Consider the following 17,947-nt stretch of genomic DNA (forward strand, 5'->3'; position numbering starts at 1 on the left):
TTTTCTCGAGCCCACCTAATATGTTTAGTTCAATTATTTGAAAGCTCTATATCTATATTCTAAAACTAACAACTCTATCAATTCTATCGTCAAAAAATAGAATTTATTTTATTTTAATTGCATTTAAACTATTTAGATATTTAGAAATTAATTTGTATATGTTATCCTAATTAAACGAAATTAGGGTTAATAGAAAATGTACCTTTGAAAATTTTCAATCTCGTAATCTCCTTATGAACTCGAACATGGGACTTCTTTGGACTTACTCGAAAAGGAGAAGTAAAGGAAATTGAAAAGGAGAAGTAAAGAAAATAGAAAGAGATGGAAATAGGAGGTTGAACTAATTAGGATTGAGATGAGAGATAATTAGGTTGGTATATAAATTTTGTAATTCAAAATAACAAATTTGGCAAAAGTTTTTTAAAAAATTAAAACGAAGCCTTTAAATAACCTAATTACATTAATTCTATATAATTAGTTGGGGAAGGTGTTTACATTACATGTAGCCACTTATTCCACTACATGGCAACCCACTAACTTTAGGCCAATATGGTCAACTTTAGCCCAAAGCCAATATGGCTATGACCATTTAAGTCAAAGTCAAACTTTGACTTTTTACCATTTTATCTGTTTGGACTAATTAGGACCTCCTGAGCATGAATCTGCATCCATTTTTCGAAATTCAAATCACATCTCAATATAAAAGTCGGTCAAACTTTGACTTCAAAAGTTAACATTTTGACTTGTTACAACTTCGACCATTTTTATCAATTCTGAGCTTTCGAATATGAATCCACATTCATATTTTTAATATTTAAATCACATTTAAACATAAAGCTCTATCTCAAACTGATAATCGACGGTTATATCACATATATTCGTCAATTTCTCTCTCTTTACCTAATTCAAACAATTCAAATTAATCTAACACATTAGCAGATTTATTATAGGGCTGAGTGGGGATATAGCATTTGGCCCTTAATTAATTAAGGATATAGCAAAAGTTAAAAAAATTTACAAATATGGCAATTTTTAACAAAAAAGACGAAATTACCCCTACATATACACATTAAGCTTCTGGAATACGATTTCAAGTAAATTCTTCATGTGTTCCTCCTATTTCTATTTTTTTCTACTTTCTTCTACTTTCTTCATACTCCGAATTAGTTTTCCGGTGCCGGTACTGGTTTGCGTTATTTTGTTTTCCTTCCGCCGTGCTACTTCTCCACTTCATCTTACAGACTTCTTTGCTTTGCATTATTCACTTCGCTACACTCTCTACTTCACTACGTTCTCCACTCCATCTTACAATCGCAAGTTATTTGCTTTTTGTTTGAAATAATAAGTTATTTTCATAAGGTATCTTTGTTTTCGTTTGGTCGTAACCTTTGAAGAAGATTTTCTTCTTTTTCTATTTGTTTGAAATTAATTCATTCATTTTCTGTTTGGTTGTGCTCTGTTTTTCAGTTTGTGTCTATCAAGGATGTGTTTCTATCACTGATTGACAGATAGAGGATGTTTAACTTGTTCATGTTGAAATGTTTAACAAGCTCATCTGTTTTAGGTTTGTGTGTTAGTGTATAGGGTTAGGGTCGATGATATATTTGTATCACTGATAGTCTTGAGGGATGTTTAGTTTGTTTGCATTAGGATGTTAGTAGATAATTTAGTTTAATGTATATTTTTATGTGATGTTGTTTATGTTCTATCAGTGATCTGTTTCTATCAACTTGAAGGATGTTTTACTTGTTTGTGTTGGATTGTTATTAGATATTTTAGTTTAAAGTGCACTTCTTATATGTTGTTGCCTAGGGTCTATCGTTGATATGTTTCAATCCCTGATAGTCTTAGAAGATGTTTAGCCTATTTGACTTGGGAAGTTAGTAGAAGCTCTAGTCTAATTTAGATTTTGTGTGTTATGTTTCTTAGGGTCTATCAGCGATATGTTTCTATCACTGATTGACGAATTTGGAGGATGTTTAACTGGTTTATATTGGAATGTATAACATGTTGATTTGTTTTAGGTTTGTGTGTTAGTGTATAGGGTTAGGGTCTATCAGTGATATATTTGTATCATTGATAGTCTTGGGGGATGTTTAGTTTATTTGCATTAGGATGTTAGTAGATAATTTTGTTTAATGTATATTTTTATGTGATGTTGTTTATGTTCTATCAGCGATATGTTTCTATCAGCTTGAAGGATGTTTTACTTTGTTTGTGTTGGATTGTTATTATATGTTTGTATCGCTGATATGTTTGTATCACTAATAGATTAGGGGGATGTTTAGTTCATTGGGTTGATGTGTTTGTTGTAATTTTAATAGATGGATAAGAAAAAAGATATTATGGAAAGCAAACCAAATGAAAAAGGTGCAAAAAGAGCCTCAACACATGAAGCTTCATCAAGCAAAAAGAAGTTTAAAAAAGAGAAGGTATTCCATTATATATATATTGTTTTGTTTCTAAGTTAGTATGTTGCATATTTGTAACAATTATTTTGCTCTAAACAGGGAAAACAATTAATTATTCCCAAAGAAATGTGGAAGTCAACCTTGAGAATCAATGTGTACTGTAATCTACAAACTTCTGACCATATTATCGAAAGTTTATCACCTAGTTGTCTAGACTTGTTTAAAGAAGGACCATTTGGACACTTGTTAAATTTAAAAATGACAAAAATACCTTTACAACTATTAGCACACTTGATTAGAAGACAATGTATCTCAACGGACAACAATGTTCTTCTTTTCAACATCGAAGGTAACATTATGGAGTTTGGACTGCGAGATTTTTGTTTGATTACAGGATTAAATTGTGGTGAATATCCTATAGAAGATATTTTAGATGCAACGTAAGAAAATGAGTCTATGGTCAAACAATTGTTTTTTAGAAATAACACTTCCATTAGTAGACAAGAATTGAATACTGCTTTTAACTATCACTGTAAATCCTGCACCGAGGAAGAAGAGCTAGTAAAATTAGCCAACCTTTACTTCTTGTACAATGTTTTAATTCCTAGACAAAATCACAATATGTTGGATTTAAAACATGTAAAAATGTTGGATGATAAAGAGAAGTTTAGGAATTATCCTTGGGGAAGGTTGTGTTTTAGTCTTACAAAGCAATTCATTCAAAATGCGGTGAAATCCAAAAGAATGTCTAAAAACTCAAAAACAGAATCTAAAGCTTATACCTTTCTACAAGGCTTCCCTATGGTTCTAGCTTACTGGGCATACAAAATACTTTCTCAACTTGCTAGCGGGTATGTGACAAGAATAGGGAAAGAGTGTCCAAGAATATTAAATTGGGAATCCAGTGTACAACTCGATTGTCAAGATCTTGAAGATAACATCTTTCTGGAAAAAAATGTAAGTTTCATTTGTTTTCTTTTTTAGTATTTTCTAAATTTGTTGTTACTAAGTGATAGATTCATATCAGTGATAGATCCTTATCAGTGATAAATCCATATCATTGATAGTTTCTTTTTTGTTTAACACTGATTATATATTTTATTTTTTAGCTATCTGTGGTCCCCATTATTGCATTAGAAGAAGAAATGAAATCTGAGTACTTCAGATATTTTTTGGAATTAGAAAATGATAGATTGGATGAAGAAGCATGTGCTATGAAAAACAAAAATATGGCAGAAAGAATATCTTCTTTACATGAAGATATTAAAGATTTAAAAAAACAGCACAACGAAGATTTAGACTGCTTAAAGAAGGGACAAGAAGAGATTGTTCGTTTGTTACTTTCACTGAAAGAAGTGTTAAATCAAAGACTTTCGCAAAAATGTGAAAGTGAAAAACAATCTCAAGAGCCCTTGGAAAAGAATCCTCCTCCATCAATAAGTTTAGAAATGATTGATGCTGATGTTGATAAAGAGAAAGAGGTAAAATTATTCAAGCTTCTAGTTCTTTTACTTTTATTTTTTTCCAAGACTATTATGCTTGTGTGTGAAAAGTCTATCAATGATAGAATTGTATGAATGATAGACTGCTCTTTCTATGATTTAAGTCTATTAGTGATAGGGTTCTATCAGTGATAGACTATTCTGAGATCTAATTTGTGATTCAAAAGTCTATCAATGATAGGATATTGACAATTTCTATAATTCTTTTCATGGCAATACTAATATTAATATCTGCAAAAGATTGAAGATAACGAGAAAACCAAGGAAGATGATAATCATCGTGAAAATAAGTCAAAAATGGTGCATGATACATCAAACAAAGTGAAGGTATTATAATAATCACATTTTGTTGTTTTATGATAAACTTAATGTATATATGTATAAACTCTAATTCAATATTATATTTTTAGGTTGTTCAAGAAAAGGAAAAAGTGAAAATTATGGAAATAGCGACAAATATTGAAAATGCTAGGCCGAAGAGACAACCTAAACCATAAAAGAAAGTGTTGGAGAATGTGAAAGAGCAAAAGAATGCAAGAGGCAAGAAGAATGATTCTTCAAAACTAACAAGACATTCCCCTAGAATAAAGGATTTTGCACCTAGTTTTGATTTGCAAATCTCTCAATTATAAGTAGATGGATATTGTAGTGCAGTAGTTTTGTTGATATTTGTGATAGAGTTCAAATTGTTTTAATGTATAAATCTCTTAATATTGAGTAGATAGATATTGTAGTGCATTAGTTGTTTTGTGGATGTTTGTGACAGTGTTCACATTGGACCTTCATATGCTGTTAGTTGATTTTACCATATTAATGAAAAAAAAATGTTGGATTACAAGTTGAAACATTACAAGTTTTTTGTCTTTGTTTGCATTGAGATTAGTATTTATTGAACTATTCCTTTCATCAATTATCACTTCTAGTTCCTTCAGTTGTATATTGGTTTCTATCACTGATAGAAACTATTGGTGATGACTACACAATAAAGTCTATCATTGATAGAAACTATATATGATAGACTTTATAGTGGATTACTTCATATTACTACTTTACAATATAGTCTTGAGAAAAAGGTAGATTATTATTGAAAGGTTTGAACCATTTCTTTCATCAATTATTCCTTCTAGTTCCTTCAATTGTATATTGGTTTCTATCACTGATAGAAACTATTGGTGATAACTACACAATAAAATCTATCATTGATAGAAACTATCTGTGATAGACTTTACAATAAAGTCACTTTTACTTTTATAGTCTTGAGAAAAAGGTAGATTATTATTGAACGGTTTGAGTCAAACAAATAGAAAATATTTATTACACACACAAAATAAATGTTCTATATGCTCAAGCTAAAAGATTATTATAAAAAACATAATATCACGTCACTGTAAAAATGGTGGAAATTTGCAATTTCTACAATTGTGACCAGCACGATGACAATGACTGCATCTTGAGTGACTTTTCTTCTCGCCAATTGATAGTGTTCTTTGTTTTCGCGGTCATCCTGCTCGACGCTTGAAAGTTGGAGGTAGTATGTTATTCTCAATCCCAATAGACTTCCAATTAGCATGGTTCCCAACCGGACGAACTGATCCAGTATAAGTTGAAATCAAAGTACTTGACAAAAATTACTTGGAAACAAAAGAGTAAGTATTTATATTACGTCCATGAAGAACAGCAAGAGCGTGGGCACATGGAATTTCATCAAGATCCCAAACGTGATAGGTACATGATTTATAATCTAACCGTACAATAAATTGTTTTCTTCCATCAATCACTTGAAATTCAACATCATTAATAGCATTAACCTGAAGAAAAAAATGTCACAACATATATGGTTTATCACTGATAGAATCTATCGCTGATGTAGACAATCACTAATAAGAATCTATCAGCGACAGAGTCTATCATTGATAGATCTTGTTACATTACCCTCTAATTAAATAAATAAACATTGAAACAAAAAAACTTACTGTGAAGCTTCTTGAGTTTTGATGTTGTATTCGTAATTCTCCCTCAGCCCAACTAGTTAAAACAATTCTCATACAACATGCAACTTTTCTCCAATCATAAAACCAATTTTGAAGTATTTGTCTGATAGAATCGAGTAATGCTGCAACATGCAAATCTCTAAATTCTTTTAGAATTACATTTAAGTTTTCTAAAATGTTTGTAGTCATCATTTGATATATTTTCCTTGTACAGTATGCTCGAGCCCACTTTTCAAAACTAACCTTACTAAGATAGTCTCGTATACTAGGATACATAGACTCCATCCATCTCATATTAGTCTCAAAATCAATAACTGTATATGCTTTTCCACATCTAAAAAAGAGTTTATCAATTAAGGGTCCTTATATATCAACTTCAAACTTTTTAGAAGGTGTTGCAAACAAACGCAATATTCAGCATTTGGAAAAAAATTATGAACACTTTTTGGGATACTTAAATGTCGATCAGATATTACAACTAAATCTTCCTGACCCCCTAAACTATTCTTTATATTCTCAAAAAAACCATCTCCAAGATGCATCATTTTCAGAATCTACAATACTAAAGGCCAATGGAAAAAATTGATTATTACCATCAATTGTTGAGGCTGTTAAAAGAGTTCCACCATATTTAGATTTCAAAAATGTATCGTCAACTGATATGTTGGGCCTACAATATTTCCATCCTTCAATGCATGCTCCAATAGCCATAAAACAGTACTTAAAATGACCCTCTGTATCAGTTTCATAAGCAGTGAATGAACCTGAAATAAAAAAAAATATTAATATATATATCTACATATACATCAAAAACAAATAACATGTTCTTTTACTATAAGTCTGTCACTGATATGGTTTATCATTGATAGACCCTATAGTAAACCACCATAACACCAGTCGTCTGATGATATGCTCATTTACTATAAGGCCTATCACTGATAGAACTTATCAGTGATAGACCATATCATTAAAAGCTTGATTGATGATATATAAATTGTAAGAATAAAAACATACCTGGGTTAATTTCTTTTAGTTTCATAAAAAAGTTTGGAATCAAGGCATAAGATTCTTTTGCTTCACCATTCAAAGAATTCATAACAAGTCCCTTTGCCCTCCACGCTTTATAGTAACTAACATTTACACCAAGTTTAGTACGCATGTGAATAATAATATCATTTGGAGTCGAACGGTCAAGAGAACTAAAGTCTTTTACAATACAATCACTAATCAATGATGAATATGCTTGTTTATGAGTAGTTTGAATAACATTTATGGAGCAATTGTGATTAGCAATATACTTCCTTAGTCGCCATAATTCCCCACCTTTGTAATGAGATGCACGGACATACCATGGAAAATTATGTTGGGAGCACTTAAACTCAATAGATTTAGAATTTGATCTCACAGTCTTGAACTCAAAGTTGTTCTTTATAGCAATATAGTAAAATGACTTTGATAGTAGTTCCTTGCTAGCAAACATATCCTTTTCTTTCAAATCGAATGTAGAAGACAAGCTACTAACATGAATATCCGTAAGAATTTGAAAATCATCATCAATGGAAGAAGAAGGCAGCAAAGAACACAAATTATCCATCTCACTGTCAACAACACTAGACCATTCTAAATCCATATTAGAGACATGAGCAATAGCATGGGCAACTAATGGATGTCTTGTAATTTGTCCTTTAACTAAACTTAGAAACCAAGTAACATCTTTATCTTCCTGAATTTGAACTACTGTTTAAATATCAGTGATACCATAATCCAATAAGATTGACAATTGTATCGAAGAAGGAGATGCATCAAATCGAACTTCTCTTAATATCAAACTCACTAAATTTTTAAAACACATCATCTCATCAACCAATACACCTGTAGTCTTGTAATTCAAGTAACTATTTGTATCATCCCACTGTCCACTGTGAAACACTACTATTGGAAGCTTAATCATAATTCCAAATTACTGTAGAATTAAAAAAATAGTGCATTAGTGCTAGAAGACAAAGTGTCTATCAGTGATAGATCACTTGTATCATAGTGTATTAGTGATAAACTTCTATCAGTGATACACTAGGAGTCTATCACTAATACACTAGGATACAAGTCCATCACTATCATTAATAGACATGTAATTCTACAAAGAAGATGAAGTCATATCACCGATGTTTAAGAATAATAATAAAAGGAACATGTAATTCTTTTAACCTAAAAACATGAAATCGACAAAAGAATATTCTACAAAGATTCAAACTAAAAAATTATTAAAATTAAAGGAAACAACTAAAATCAAAGATTACAAAGATTCAAACGGAAAAACTAAAATAAGAGGAAACAACTAAAAAGAAAGATCAAATCTAAAATCTTTAAAAAATATATGATTACATACCAGATGATTTAGCGAAAGTAGGAGAAAATCATAGACAATAAGATGACGACTGGTTGGAGGCGGAAGAAGGTGTGGTTGGAGGCGGAATAAGGGGTGGTTGGTGGCGGAAGAAGGTGTGGTGGGAGGCGGAAGAAGGTGTGGCTGGAGGCGGAAGAAGGTGTGGCTGGAAGCGGAAGAAGGTGTCGTTGGAGAAAATCACATAAATGGTGGTAAAGATGAAGAAGGGAGAAAATCGTGGAGAATATATTGGAGAAGGGAGAAAATTGTGGAGAAGGGGAATGACGGTGAAAATGGAGAAGGAGAAAATCGTGCCAATTTCCTTTTTAAAACAAGGACAATATTGGAATATATTTTAAAAAATAAAAATTGCTATGTTTGCAAATTGTTTAATAAATTGACATATACTTAATATTTTATACCAAAATGGTTATACATTATAAAATCTCTTTACTATATTGCCTCCTTTCAACTTAGTGGTTACTTTGTTTATCAGCCCCCTTCTAACCCAAGTTCAAATCTTACCTATGTAATTTATTTTTCATATTTTTCTTTTAGCCTAATAGACCTATAGATCATGAGTTCCAAAAATATGACATTAACTAGCTAAATCCTTTTAGACTGAGTTAATCAACATTCGTTAACTAACTAGTCATTCCACTAAAGTTTGCATTTTCCTCGCTATAGATGTATTTGTGTCCATCTGATATAATGATTAGTAAGTTAATTCTTCACAAGTTTTTCACAACCTTGGTTGGGTCAAATTACGCCTGAGATTACATCGTGCTCCTTAACTCTCATTGATCCACTACTAAACAATTGGTTTAAGATCTAACCAATAGACTGAATCCCTCTCGGGCCAAAGAGAGGGTGAGGCCCCTTGTATAAGACTTGGATTTAGTTCTTAAGAAAACAACCTATCTACTAACATTAAAGCATGTATGAGCGAATTCCATCTTGCACCTTATGTCCCTAGCCATCCAGCCGGTCTTACCCTTGAAATGGAAGGCTTATTGGGCCAGCGATGTTGAGTTGCCCTTACCTATACAGATTTGAGGATAATTTCGTGTGTACAAAAGTTTATAGTTAGCTTAAGATTAAGATTAAGTTACCCAAGTAATCAATAATCGAAATAGTCAGTTTTATACAGTCAACGACGTTATAACATAAAAGTGACTATTTTGTAGTTCTAGTCCTATGTAAACTCTTCACATAGGATGTCCCTATTTCTATGTCTTTACATGAACGATTCAGGGTCATATTGTTTATACCAACTACAAAGTGAGCCGCATCCATAGTCTCATAATAAGCGCCTAACCTTATTCATATATTATAGACCGTTTAGGCTACATACTCGAACTTGATCCATGTTTATGTCTCTATATAAAATTTAAATCTATACTAGATAGCTTCATAACCTTAGTTTATTAGATTCAAAATTATTGTTTTCACTAACAAGTCCTCAATAACCATTTTGTTGAATTCTATATAATTTAAACTAAAACTACGAATTTTATGACATAAATTCCAGGATCCTCGTAACTTTATAACATTTAGATTGTGTTTTTAAAAAAGTTGAGGAACTGTAATAAATAACATTTTAAGGTTTATAATTAAATATAGGATATCATTTTTATAGATCGCAAATGTAGCAAATCTATCCGTAATGAACAATAATTTGCAAACCTTTATCAATTAAACTTGAGAGTTAAATTTAAATTTGTTATATTTAATGATCTTTATTGTACTATTTCTATCCTTAAGAACAAAGGTAGAACAATAAACTAATTAGAAACTCAACATGCTTGTTTCACAAACAAAAGTTTAGGAATTAAATTGTTACATACGTTTTGTTAACCTTAATGGTTTTGTTAAACTTAATAAAATTGAGGTTTTTCGTTGATGCCAATGCATGGCCCTACACTTACTATAAATCCACAAGTCCACGAATGATTTCAAATAACGTATTCCCCATCTAGAAGTTCTAAGAAACAAGTAGTGACGATATAATAGTTCACTCACATTGTCATCATAAACATGAAAATAATAATTTACTCTTCGTTAGTTCTATAAGCGAAAACAAAAAGTAGTGCTAGTAATGGTTCTCATCCTCACGTTGCCATCTAACAAGTATGAAACAAATAATTAAAACCTCTGAGAGTTTTCCCCCAAAAAATAAAAGTAATTACAATTATATCTCCAAAATCTTTCACAAAAAAAAAAAGAAAGAAAGAAAAGAAAAGAAAAGAAAAGAAAAGAAACGAAAAAAAGAAAAAGAAAAGAGGCGAGGGAAATTGATCAATTTGTCTGGAAGTGAAACTGTGTTGAATAAAACTGTCTTTCCATCGCAAATTGTTAGTCGTTCCAACATTAACAATTGATCAGCCTCCAACCACAAATAGCTCGCTACAAAATAAGCTAAATAATTAAGATATTGTACTCTCTATCCTCCATAAGCATTCTTTCCTCAAGGGGGAATCAGCAAATATGGCCTTGATCACATCCTCAACCTGTTAAAGTGAAGAATTTTAAGTTGTATACATTTTGACTTATAATTGGAGATTCAGACTATGAGCATGGCTCAACTGGATACAGGTTAAGGTATTGTCAAAGGATCCAACATGCGTTTATATAAAGAAACGTTTGCACATACCTCGGACGCAGTAAACCCAGAGATGAGCAATTCTCCAGTTTCCCATTCTGTCGTAATGGATACGAGAGGCATATCTAATAATTCTGCAAATTTTAGACAACAACAATAGCTTATTAGTTTCAAACATTACATCTTTCATGTGAATTGATGAGCGGTGAAAGGATGGGGCATGCCTGCGAGTTTACGGAGTTTCCTGAGAGACGGTATAAAAATATCATGACTGTACAAGGAACTCTCCTCCGGTTTCTCTTGATGTTTTCTAATCAGGGTCTCCAATAAAGGTGATATGCTGTCTAACATCAAGTGAATGAGTCTTTGAAGCTACAAACACAAAACTATCCGTCAGGCAGCAGCTTTCATTCAAATACAAATGTCAAAAGCTAAAAACCCTAATCATATATCTACCTCTAATGTTTCTTCTACAGCTATGTCATCTAAAAGAAGTATGTCTTTTGTGATTCTTGATAGAACCGACTCTAAGACTGTAGACAAGCATCTTCTGTACTTGGAAGGTAACAAGAGTGGCTCCCAGATAATATGTACTTTCTCGAGAATGAATAAAACCTGATCCACAAATATTTAAAGCCGTTAAAATAAATGAATAGATACGACTGTAAAAGGAATGTACGTTTAAAAAAATGGATTCCATGAAGCATAGTAGGTTCGTATCCAAGGGAATAGAAACCAAGAGATTGAGATGTCCTTGGATAGTATTTGGCAGCTCACTATTTTTGGAGCTCTCTCAATTTCGCTTCTTTTCACTTCTAGCATTGTACATTTCATTTTGTTAAAATAAAATTTCTTTTAGTATTATTATTATTATTTTGATGTCGATGCAGACCTAACTTCAGAAAGAACTATAGCAAGGTTAAAAAGTTTGGAAGGCTTCTTTGAGGAAACTTATGGTTACAGTTATCACAACTACATTACTTTTAAGAATGACTTGACTTGGATAATGCCAAAAAGAGCTGAGCTTAGCTTAGCTGGCATTATCCAAGATCCATGGTTAAAATCATCATACCCCATTTGACTAACCCCATTTGACTAAAGAAGAAAAAAAAAGTAGAGGACTTGGATGATGCAATTTACTGAACAAATATGTCACTTTTGAGATTGATAGTAATTTAACACGATAATCATAGCAGAGCATAGATCAAATCTCCACTATTCTACCACATTCCATATCTTTCCTTCGCTGATTTTAATATTAATAGTCCCTGCATTAAGACTTCTTAATTCAACTACAACCGATTCCATTTCCAACTGGGAAGAGAATAGAATATAAAATCAAGCTGACCTAATTAGATGATCAAGCTTTTCAGATTAATAGTGAATTTATACTAAAAGAGAGAAGCGGCAAAGTTTATGCTACCTGATCTATGCTGAACTTAGCAGATTCAAATTGTTGCCTTCTATGTGTATTATGAAATCCATCTGCACCATCTATAGCCTACTCCAAAGAAAACATGGTCAAAATCAGAAAAGCAATATAGCGTCTTTAATGAGGAGATCTAGTCCCAAATTTCAAACAATGAGTTTCCATTAGCTTTGAACCTCATTCAAGTTACAAGTTATAAGCTGAAGCTGTTTTTGCATTGTTTCTTCGGCCATCTCATGAAACCTTGGAGCCATATCAACAAAGACAGCATGTTCTTTTAGGAAATCTGGGAAGTCTGATCGATACTGAAACATGAGGTAAATCAGATCCGTTACATTCAGAATGGAGAACTTCTAAGCCTATTTCAGATCTAAAGATTCAGAATTTTTTTCCTTTTTGCGAAGAATTTAAACCAAAACAAGAACATTCAGAAATAAAGAAAAAGAGAACTTCAGATTACCGAAGACTAGATTTGACCTTAAGTGGTGTAGGAGGGAGTGGGAGAGGACTTAATGATTTTTTAGAAAACATTTAATACACAAAAATGTCAAAATTACGTATTGTACCTCAAATGCAAGTCCAAGTATCTCCTGAGATAAATAAAGGCAGTCATTGTGCATGAGAACTGCAACATGATTGACAGCATCAAGCTGTCTTTCTAGCTTCACAAATAGCAAAGGTCATTATATAGTGATGGATATGACAATAAACATGCAAAGAAAAATTCCGGTTCAACTACAATCAAAGTAAGATAGAATCAATTGCCCACAGCGAACTGTTTTAAGCATACTGCTTCAAATGCACACCTTGACTGGAACAACAACTTCATAAAGGAGTATGGCATCCCTAGCAGCATGATAAAATTCCAAAGCGACTCTGGTGGATGACAAACAAACATCCTACAATCAGAATTACATACTTCCATTACCATATGATCAGAATCTCCATAGATAAAATTACATCCCAATTACGGTAAAAAATATTTAGAAATATTTGTCAACAATCAGAGGTAACACATCCAGAAAAACCTGTCAAGGTAAACTTAACCTAGTATCCAAATGAAAAAAATTCAAGATTATTGATAATCTTTTCTTTAAAAAAAATGTTTTCTGTTATTCCATGCTTAGTTTCAATAATCTTTTGCACAAAAGTTATGCCTCCAAGCTTAATTTCTTATCATTCATTCCAAGAGGGTTTTTCCTTCTCTAATAGTGAAATGCATTCTCACTTCTCTATCCCTCTGGAAGAGGCATTGAATTGAATTTTTAACTAGAAGTCTATATGGACGTCTGTCTATTTAATACAGTCCTAAGCCCTTCCAGTTATAAATTGAAATAGCTCTCTTCATCAGATGTTCTCCCTTCTCCCATACCCATGCTACAACATATAGAATACTCAAAAGTTAACTGGATCATGTTAATATGTTCTTTACACACCAAAAAACAAATAAATATCAAATGTTGATAAACATAAATGAAAGTCATTTCTAAGTCTTTATTGAGACAAGTCATTTTCTAAGTGTACAAGACAACCTGTAGTGTTTGATGAACTAGCTCCATCAATTGGGCGGCAGCTTCAGACACCACACATCTCTCAGATAGGAAAAGTAAGTCAACAACCTGATTTGAAGAGCTTTTAACCATTTCATTCCAGTTTTGCTTATCACCTTTGATTGTGAGCTCCTGTATTCATATTCATTACATAAAACAGCCGTAATATAATAACTATGAGGAAATATTATCATGTCCTAAGAACTTACTTTAGGGACAGAGAAATCGCATTTAAGAAGCAAATTTCTGGCCTTTGCTAAAATTTCTTTCCTCTTCCCAGATGCAAAGTGAACCTCCACATTTTCAGCAAAATTACTCAGCCTTTCATCATTTGCATCCGATGGAGATATAAACATCATTTCCTTTAATGCACCCTCAAATTTGGATGTACTTTCAACAATCTTCTGAAATCCAGCAAGCTTTGAAGCATCTTTTGGAACTACCTGAAAAAAATTGGAAAAAAAAAAAACAATAGATTCTAGTTTCTAGCTTAGCTCTCTCTCCCTCTCTAACTTGAATAATCCAGCAGATCACAACCGATAATTTTATGATGGTAGAATATTCATTATTGTTATTAGGTAACAAGATTTCATGCATGCACATATTAAAAGCTAAGAAAAAAGGAGGAAGGTCACTAAATGTGGCCACAAGAACTTGTAGTCCGTCAGTCTCTGGCCTAAATATATTCTAATCAGCTACTGTAAATAAATAGGTTTTTAAGTTTCTGCAGAATACAAATGGTAAGTGTGTCCAACCAACCATATCCAAATTTACTATCCACATGATATTGTGAGGTTTCACATGAAAAATATTTATATCATAAGTTTAAGTCCCATGAAAACCTACAAATATGCTTTACCTAGACATTTTAAAACATATATAGGTGAATTCATCTTGTGTCATGTTAAGGAATTACAAGAACAAACCTTAGAGAGAAAACCAGATATAATCAATTCTGACATCCGAGGCCATGTTAATCTCCCAAAATGTTGAATCCAAGAGTTATTTTGATAACATATGTGTTTGCGGATGAACTTAACAATCTGAGTTACCTCCGAGTATATGGTTTCACCATCTACATTCTCAATCTGAAGATAATGAGAGATCGAAGTTAACTTTCTGAATAAACAAAATATCAAAAGTAAACAAGTTTCAAGACATCAGTTAGTATAATTAAGCAGAAGTAAGTTTTTTTTGGCCAGCCAAGAAATGGGAGAATAGAAGAGTGAGATACCACCCTCATTTCCATTAATAATCAAAGTAGTCAATTAGTGACTTATCATTTCAAATTTGTGGTAGTAGCACCAAAATTAAAGACTTAATGAATGTCATTTTATTCTCCCATCTTGTTAAGTCCAGCCATTTTTTATTTTCCCATCCTCTACCTCCTTCTCTTTTTTTTTTTTTTTCCTTTTTTTTTGGTTCCAATGGACCTGGAATTTAATTGTCTTTCCAAACCTTAGCGAACAGTGTAAAGGGTCATTATTCAATACTAATTCTAATTCTAATTACAAAACAATTAAGCACAATAAAATGCAAAGGCTTACATTTATTCCACAGGTTCCTCTTTTGATACTCTCTCATGCTCATAATTCATATTAAGAACAAGAGCCTTGCTGTAATTTTTGGTATTAGTTGACTGATTTCATACATTATCAAAATGATATTAATACACTTAAGAAAGCAACTAGCTCTCTTGATTTCCATGAGCTATCTAGAGTCAGTTCTGTACGAATAATTAAATAAAGGAATAAACACCAAGCAAAAGAACTATCAAACGGTGGAAGATTATCAACCTTTTCTACAGATGGCACTAACTTCAAGACTGCTATACACTTTCCTTCACCATCAAGATTTATTTCTTCCACATAAGATATTGGTGAGCCGCAGGTTAAGGCCGGAGAAACAACAAACTTGATAATCAAATCAGCCACTTTGGCAAGGCCATAATCCAATATACCAACAACCTGTCATGAAGGCTTCAACTAAATTAAAAACTTTTGTTATATTAAGTAAATGGAAGTTAAGAATTCGGGACAAACAAAAATAAAACGCCTCAAACTGCTAGAGGGGAAAAATTAGAATAGGAGGCTCCAATTGTTGACTCAATTAAAAATTGCAATATATTTATATGACAAACTTACAATCCATGTAATAAAAGAATGCCGAAATTCCGAAGAACTTAAAATGTGAAACAGTGAAAGCTAAAATTAAATAATTAAAGAATGCCGGTCAAGTTCAGGAAAATGTACATCCAGTAAGTCTCTAACGAAAGCAAGGGAGTAAAAGGGAGACGAAGCTTACATCCATTGCTTCCAAAACTGTGCATAGCTCAATCCCATCAATTTCGTCAATACTTAACCAGTATTTCACTTCAAGTATAATGGATTGCTGATCAAAGCTTACTGCATGTTCCAGGATTTTCACAAGCAAGTCTTGAATCTATAAATCCAAATGCAAAATCTCGAAAAGATAAAAGAAAAATTAATGTGAAAACCAAAACCACCGAAGTTTGTTCAGAATTGAGAAAACACAAGTGACCCAAAATCATCTAATTCAAGTTCGAACATATCTTCACCCTGACAAATTAACATAAAGAATTGAAATCTATCCAAATGGTGAAATCTAAACTATGAAAATTATACAAAGATTCATAATCATCTCGAGGTCCATTCATTTTGTGAGCTGTTAAACTGACATTTTAAATCATCATAAGCTTCAAGGAAAGAACATAGTATCACAACAACTTCAAGTCATTTCCAGTTTGTACACTTCAGGACGAAAATATAAAGTGCAAATCTCATACATAAATATATTCCAAATACTAAAGTTTCCTCACCTCCTCAAAGCACTGGTGCCACTCCCTTTTCAGTAGCCCGTAAACCAAGGGCTCTCCATCTTTACAGTCGTCATCATTGTAAATCCGTAGAGCATCCTTGAGCTCTCTTACTTCTTCCGCTGCAAATTTGAGCATTCCTTTCCTTGTTGCTTCTCTAAGACCCTTCAATCTGTCGTCCATTTCCACAATTACCTTCACCAAATCCAACAATTCCCTCTTCTCCCACGCGCCCTTAGTTTTCTCCTTCATGTCGTCGATAATCTCACGCGTCTTGACCTCAATCGGGGGGTCAGTAATCAACTCCAGCACATTCGACACGTCCTTGGAGATTTCTTGATACTGGCAAACTGCGTCATTACAGAGGGAGAAGAGGTTTAAGAATTCTTGGTGGTGAGAAAGTAAGTAATCGCGTATCTTAGTTTTGATCTGGAGAGAGTGGGACTCGAGGCGGTTGACAAGAAGGCGAAGATCGGGGGCGGAGAGAGGCGCCGTCGGATCGGAGATGTCCTGAGCCGAGAGGAGTTCACGTATATCAATCGAACCGAATAGGGCCTCCATGTCTGAATCCGGTGGAGGTTGAAAGAAGAGGTCGCCTGAAATTTGAAGAAAGGCACGGCCGGAATTGGATACAGCGACGGAGCTTGAGTGGCATTTAGGAAATTGGGATGCGGATTGTGGGAAGTCGGATACTAACCCGTCGAACTCTTGTCGGTTCAGTTCGAACGACGTGTCGAACGTACGTAATGCCCTTGCTTCCTTTTCGACTAGAAAAAGAAAAATACATGTCGTCAAAATGAAACTAAATATTTATGATTTTGGAAAAATTTTACCCAATTATACAATCGAAAAATTTGTAGCTCATCCATAACAATTGTGTTAAGTGGTAACTAGCTCGGAGTGGTCAAAATTAAATAAAAAATATATATTTGAAAATAGATTAAAGTCAAGTTCAAATGTTTAGTCCAAAGTCAACCAAACCCAAATCTACTTGAGCTTCTTAAAACTCTATAGATATAAGAGGCCACCTTCCATTTGATTTATTCAGGGAGAGATCATAAATCGGAATTTAGTGAAAGTTTCACAAAGTGATATTCAACAAATTGAGCATCTTTCTCCAATAATTAGATTATCTCGTCTTTAACAAATTGACCATCTTTTCTACAACAAATAGATCATCTCGTCTTCAAGTAATTGATCGACTTTTTATCATCTACAAACTGAAGAATGATCTTCTCAAAGA

At 32.8% G+C, this 17,947-nt stretch overlaps 1 protein-coding gene across 1 annotated transcript; it reads right to left on the reverse strand.

Annotated features, from left to right (window-relative positions):
- Positions 1-10,429: 10,429 nt before the first annotated feature.
- On the reverse strand, positions 10,430-17,731 carry LOC103496345 (centromere/kinetochore protein zw10 homolog). Its single transcript, XM_008458173.3, has 14 exons — positions 16,708-17,731; positions 16,173-16,310; positions 15,665-15,835; positions 14,795-14,956; positions 14,078-14,311; positions 13,851-14,000; positions 13,125-13,217; positions 12,885-12,980; positions 12,495-12,623; positions 12,313-12,390; positions 11,346-11,504; positions 11,114-11,261; positions 10,941-11,023; positions 10,430-10,797 (listed from the first exon to the last, which is right to left on the reverse strand). The coding sequence occupies exons 1-14, from the start codon at positions 17,263-17,265 to the stop codon at positions 10,714-10,716; spliced, it is 2,283 nt and encodes a 760-aa protein (XP_008456395.1). The 5' UTR covers positions 17,266-17,731; the 3' UTR covers positions 10,430-10,713.
- Between the last annotated feature and the right edge of the window lie 216 nt (positions 17,732-17,947).

Source organism: Cucumis melo, chromosome 11 (genome assembly GCF_025177605.1).
Source record: "Cucumis melo cultivar AY chromosome 11, USDA_Cmelo_AY_1.0, whole genome shotgun sequence".
Classification (NCBI taxonomy): domain Eukaryota; kingdom Viridiplantae; phylum Streptophyta; class Magnoliopsida; order Cucurbitales; family Cucurbitaceae; genus Cucumis; species Cucumis melo.

What these genes read in the sequence shown, in the direction of transcription:
- LOC103496345 (XM_008458173.3), bottom strand. Translation starts at nt 17,265, where the DNA reads ATGGAGGCCCTATTCGGTTCGATTGATATACGTGAACTCCTCTCGGCT. An exon ending in GGCACCAGTGCTTTGAGGAG is followed by an intron (nt 16,311 to 16,707) that starts GTGAGGAAACTT and finishes TTGGATTTATAG; the next exon opens with ATTCAAGACTTGCTTGTGAA. An exon ending in CTAAGTTCAGCATAGATCAG is followed by an intron (nt 11,505 to 12,312) that starts GTAGCATAAACT and finishes TTTGTGGATCAG; the next exon opens with GTTTTATTCATTCTCGAGAA.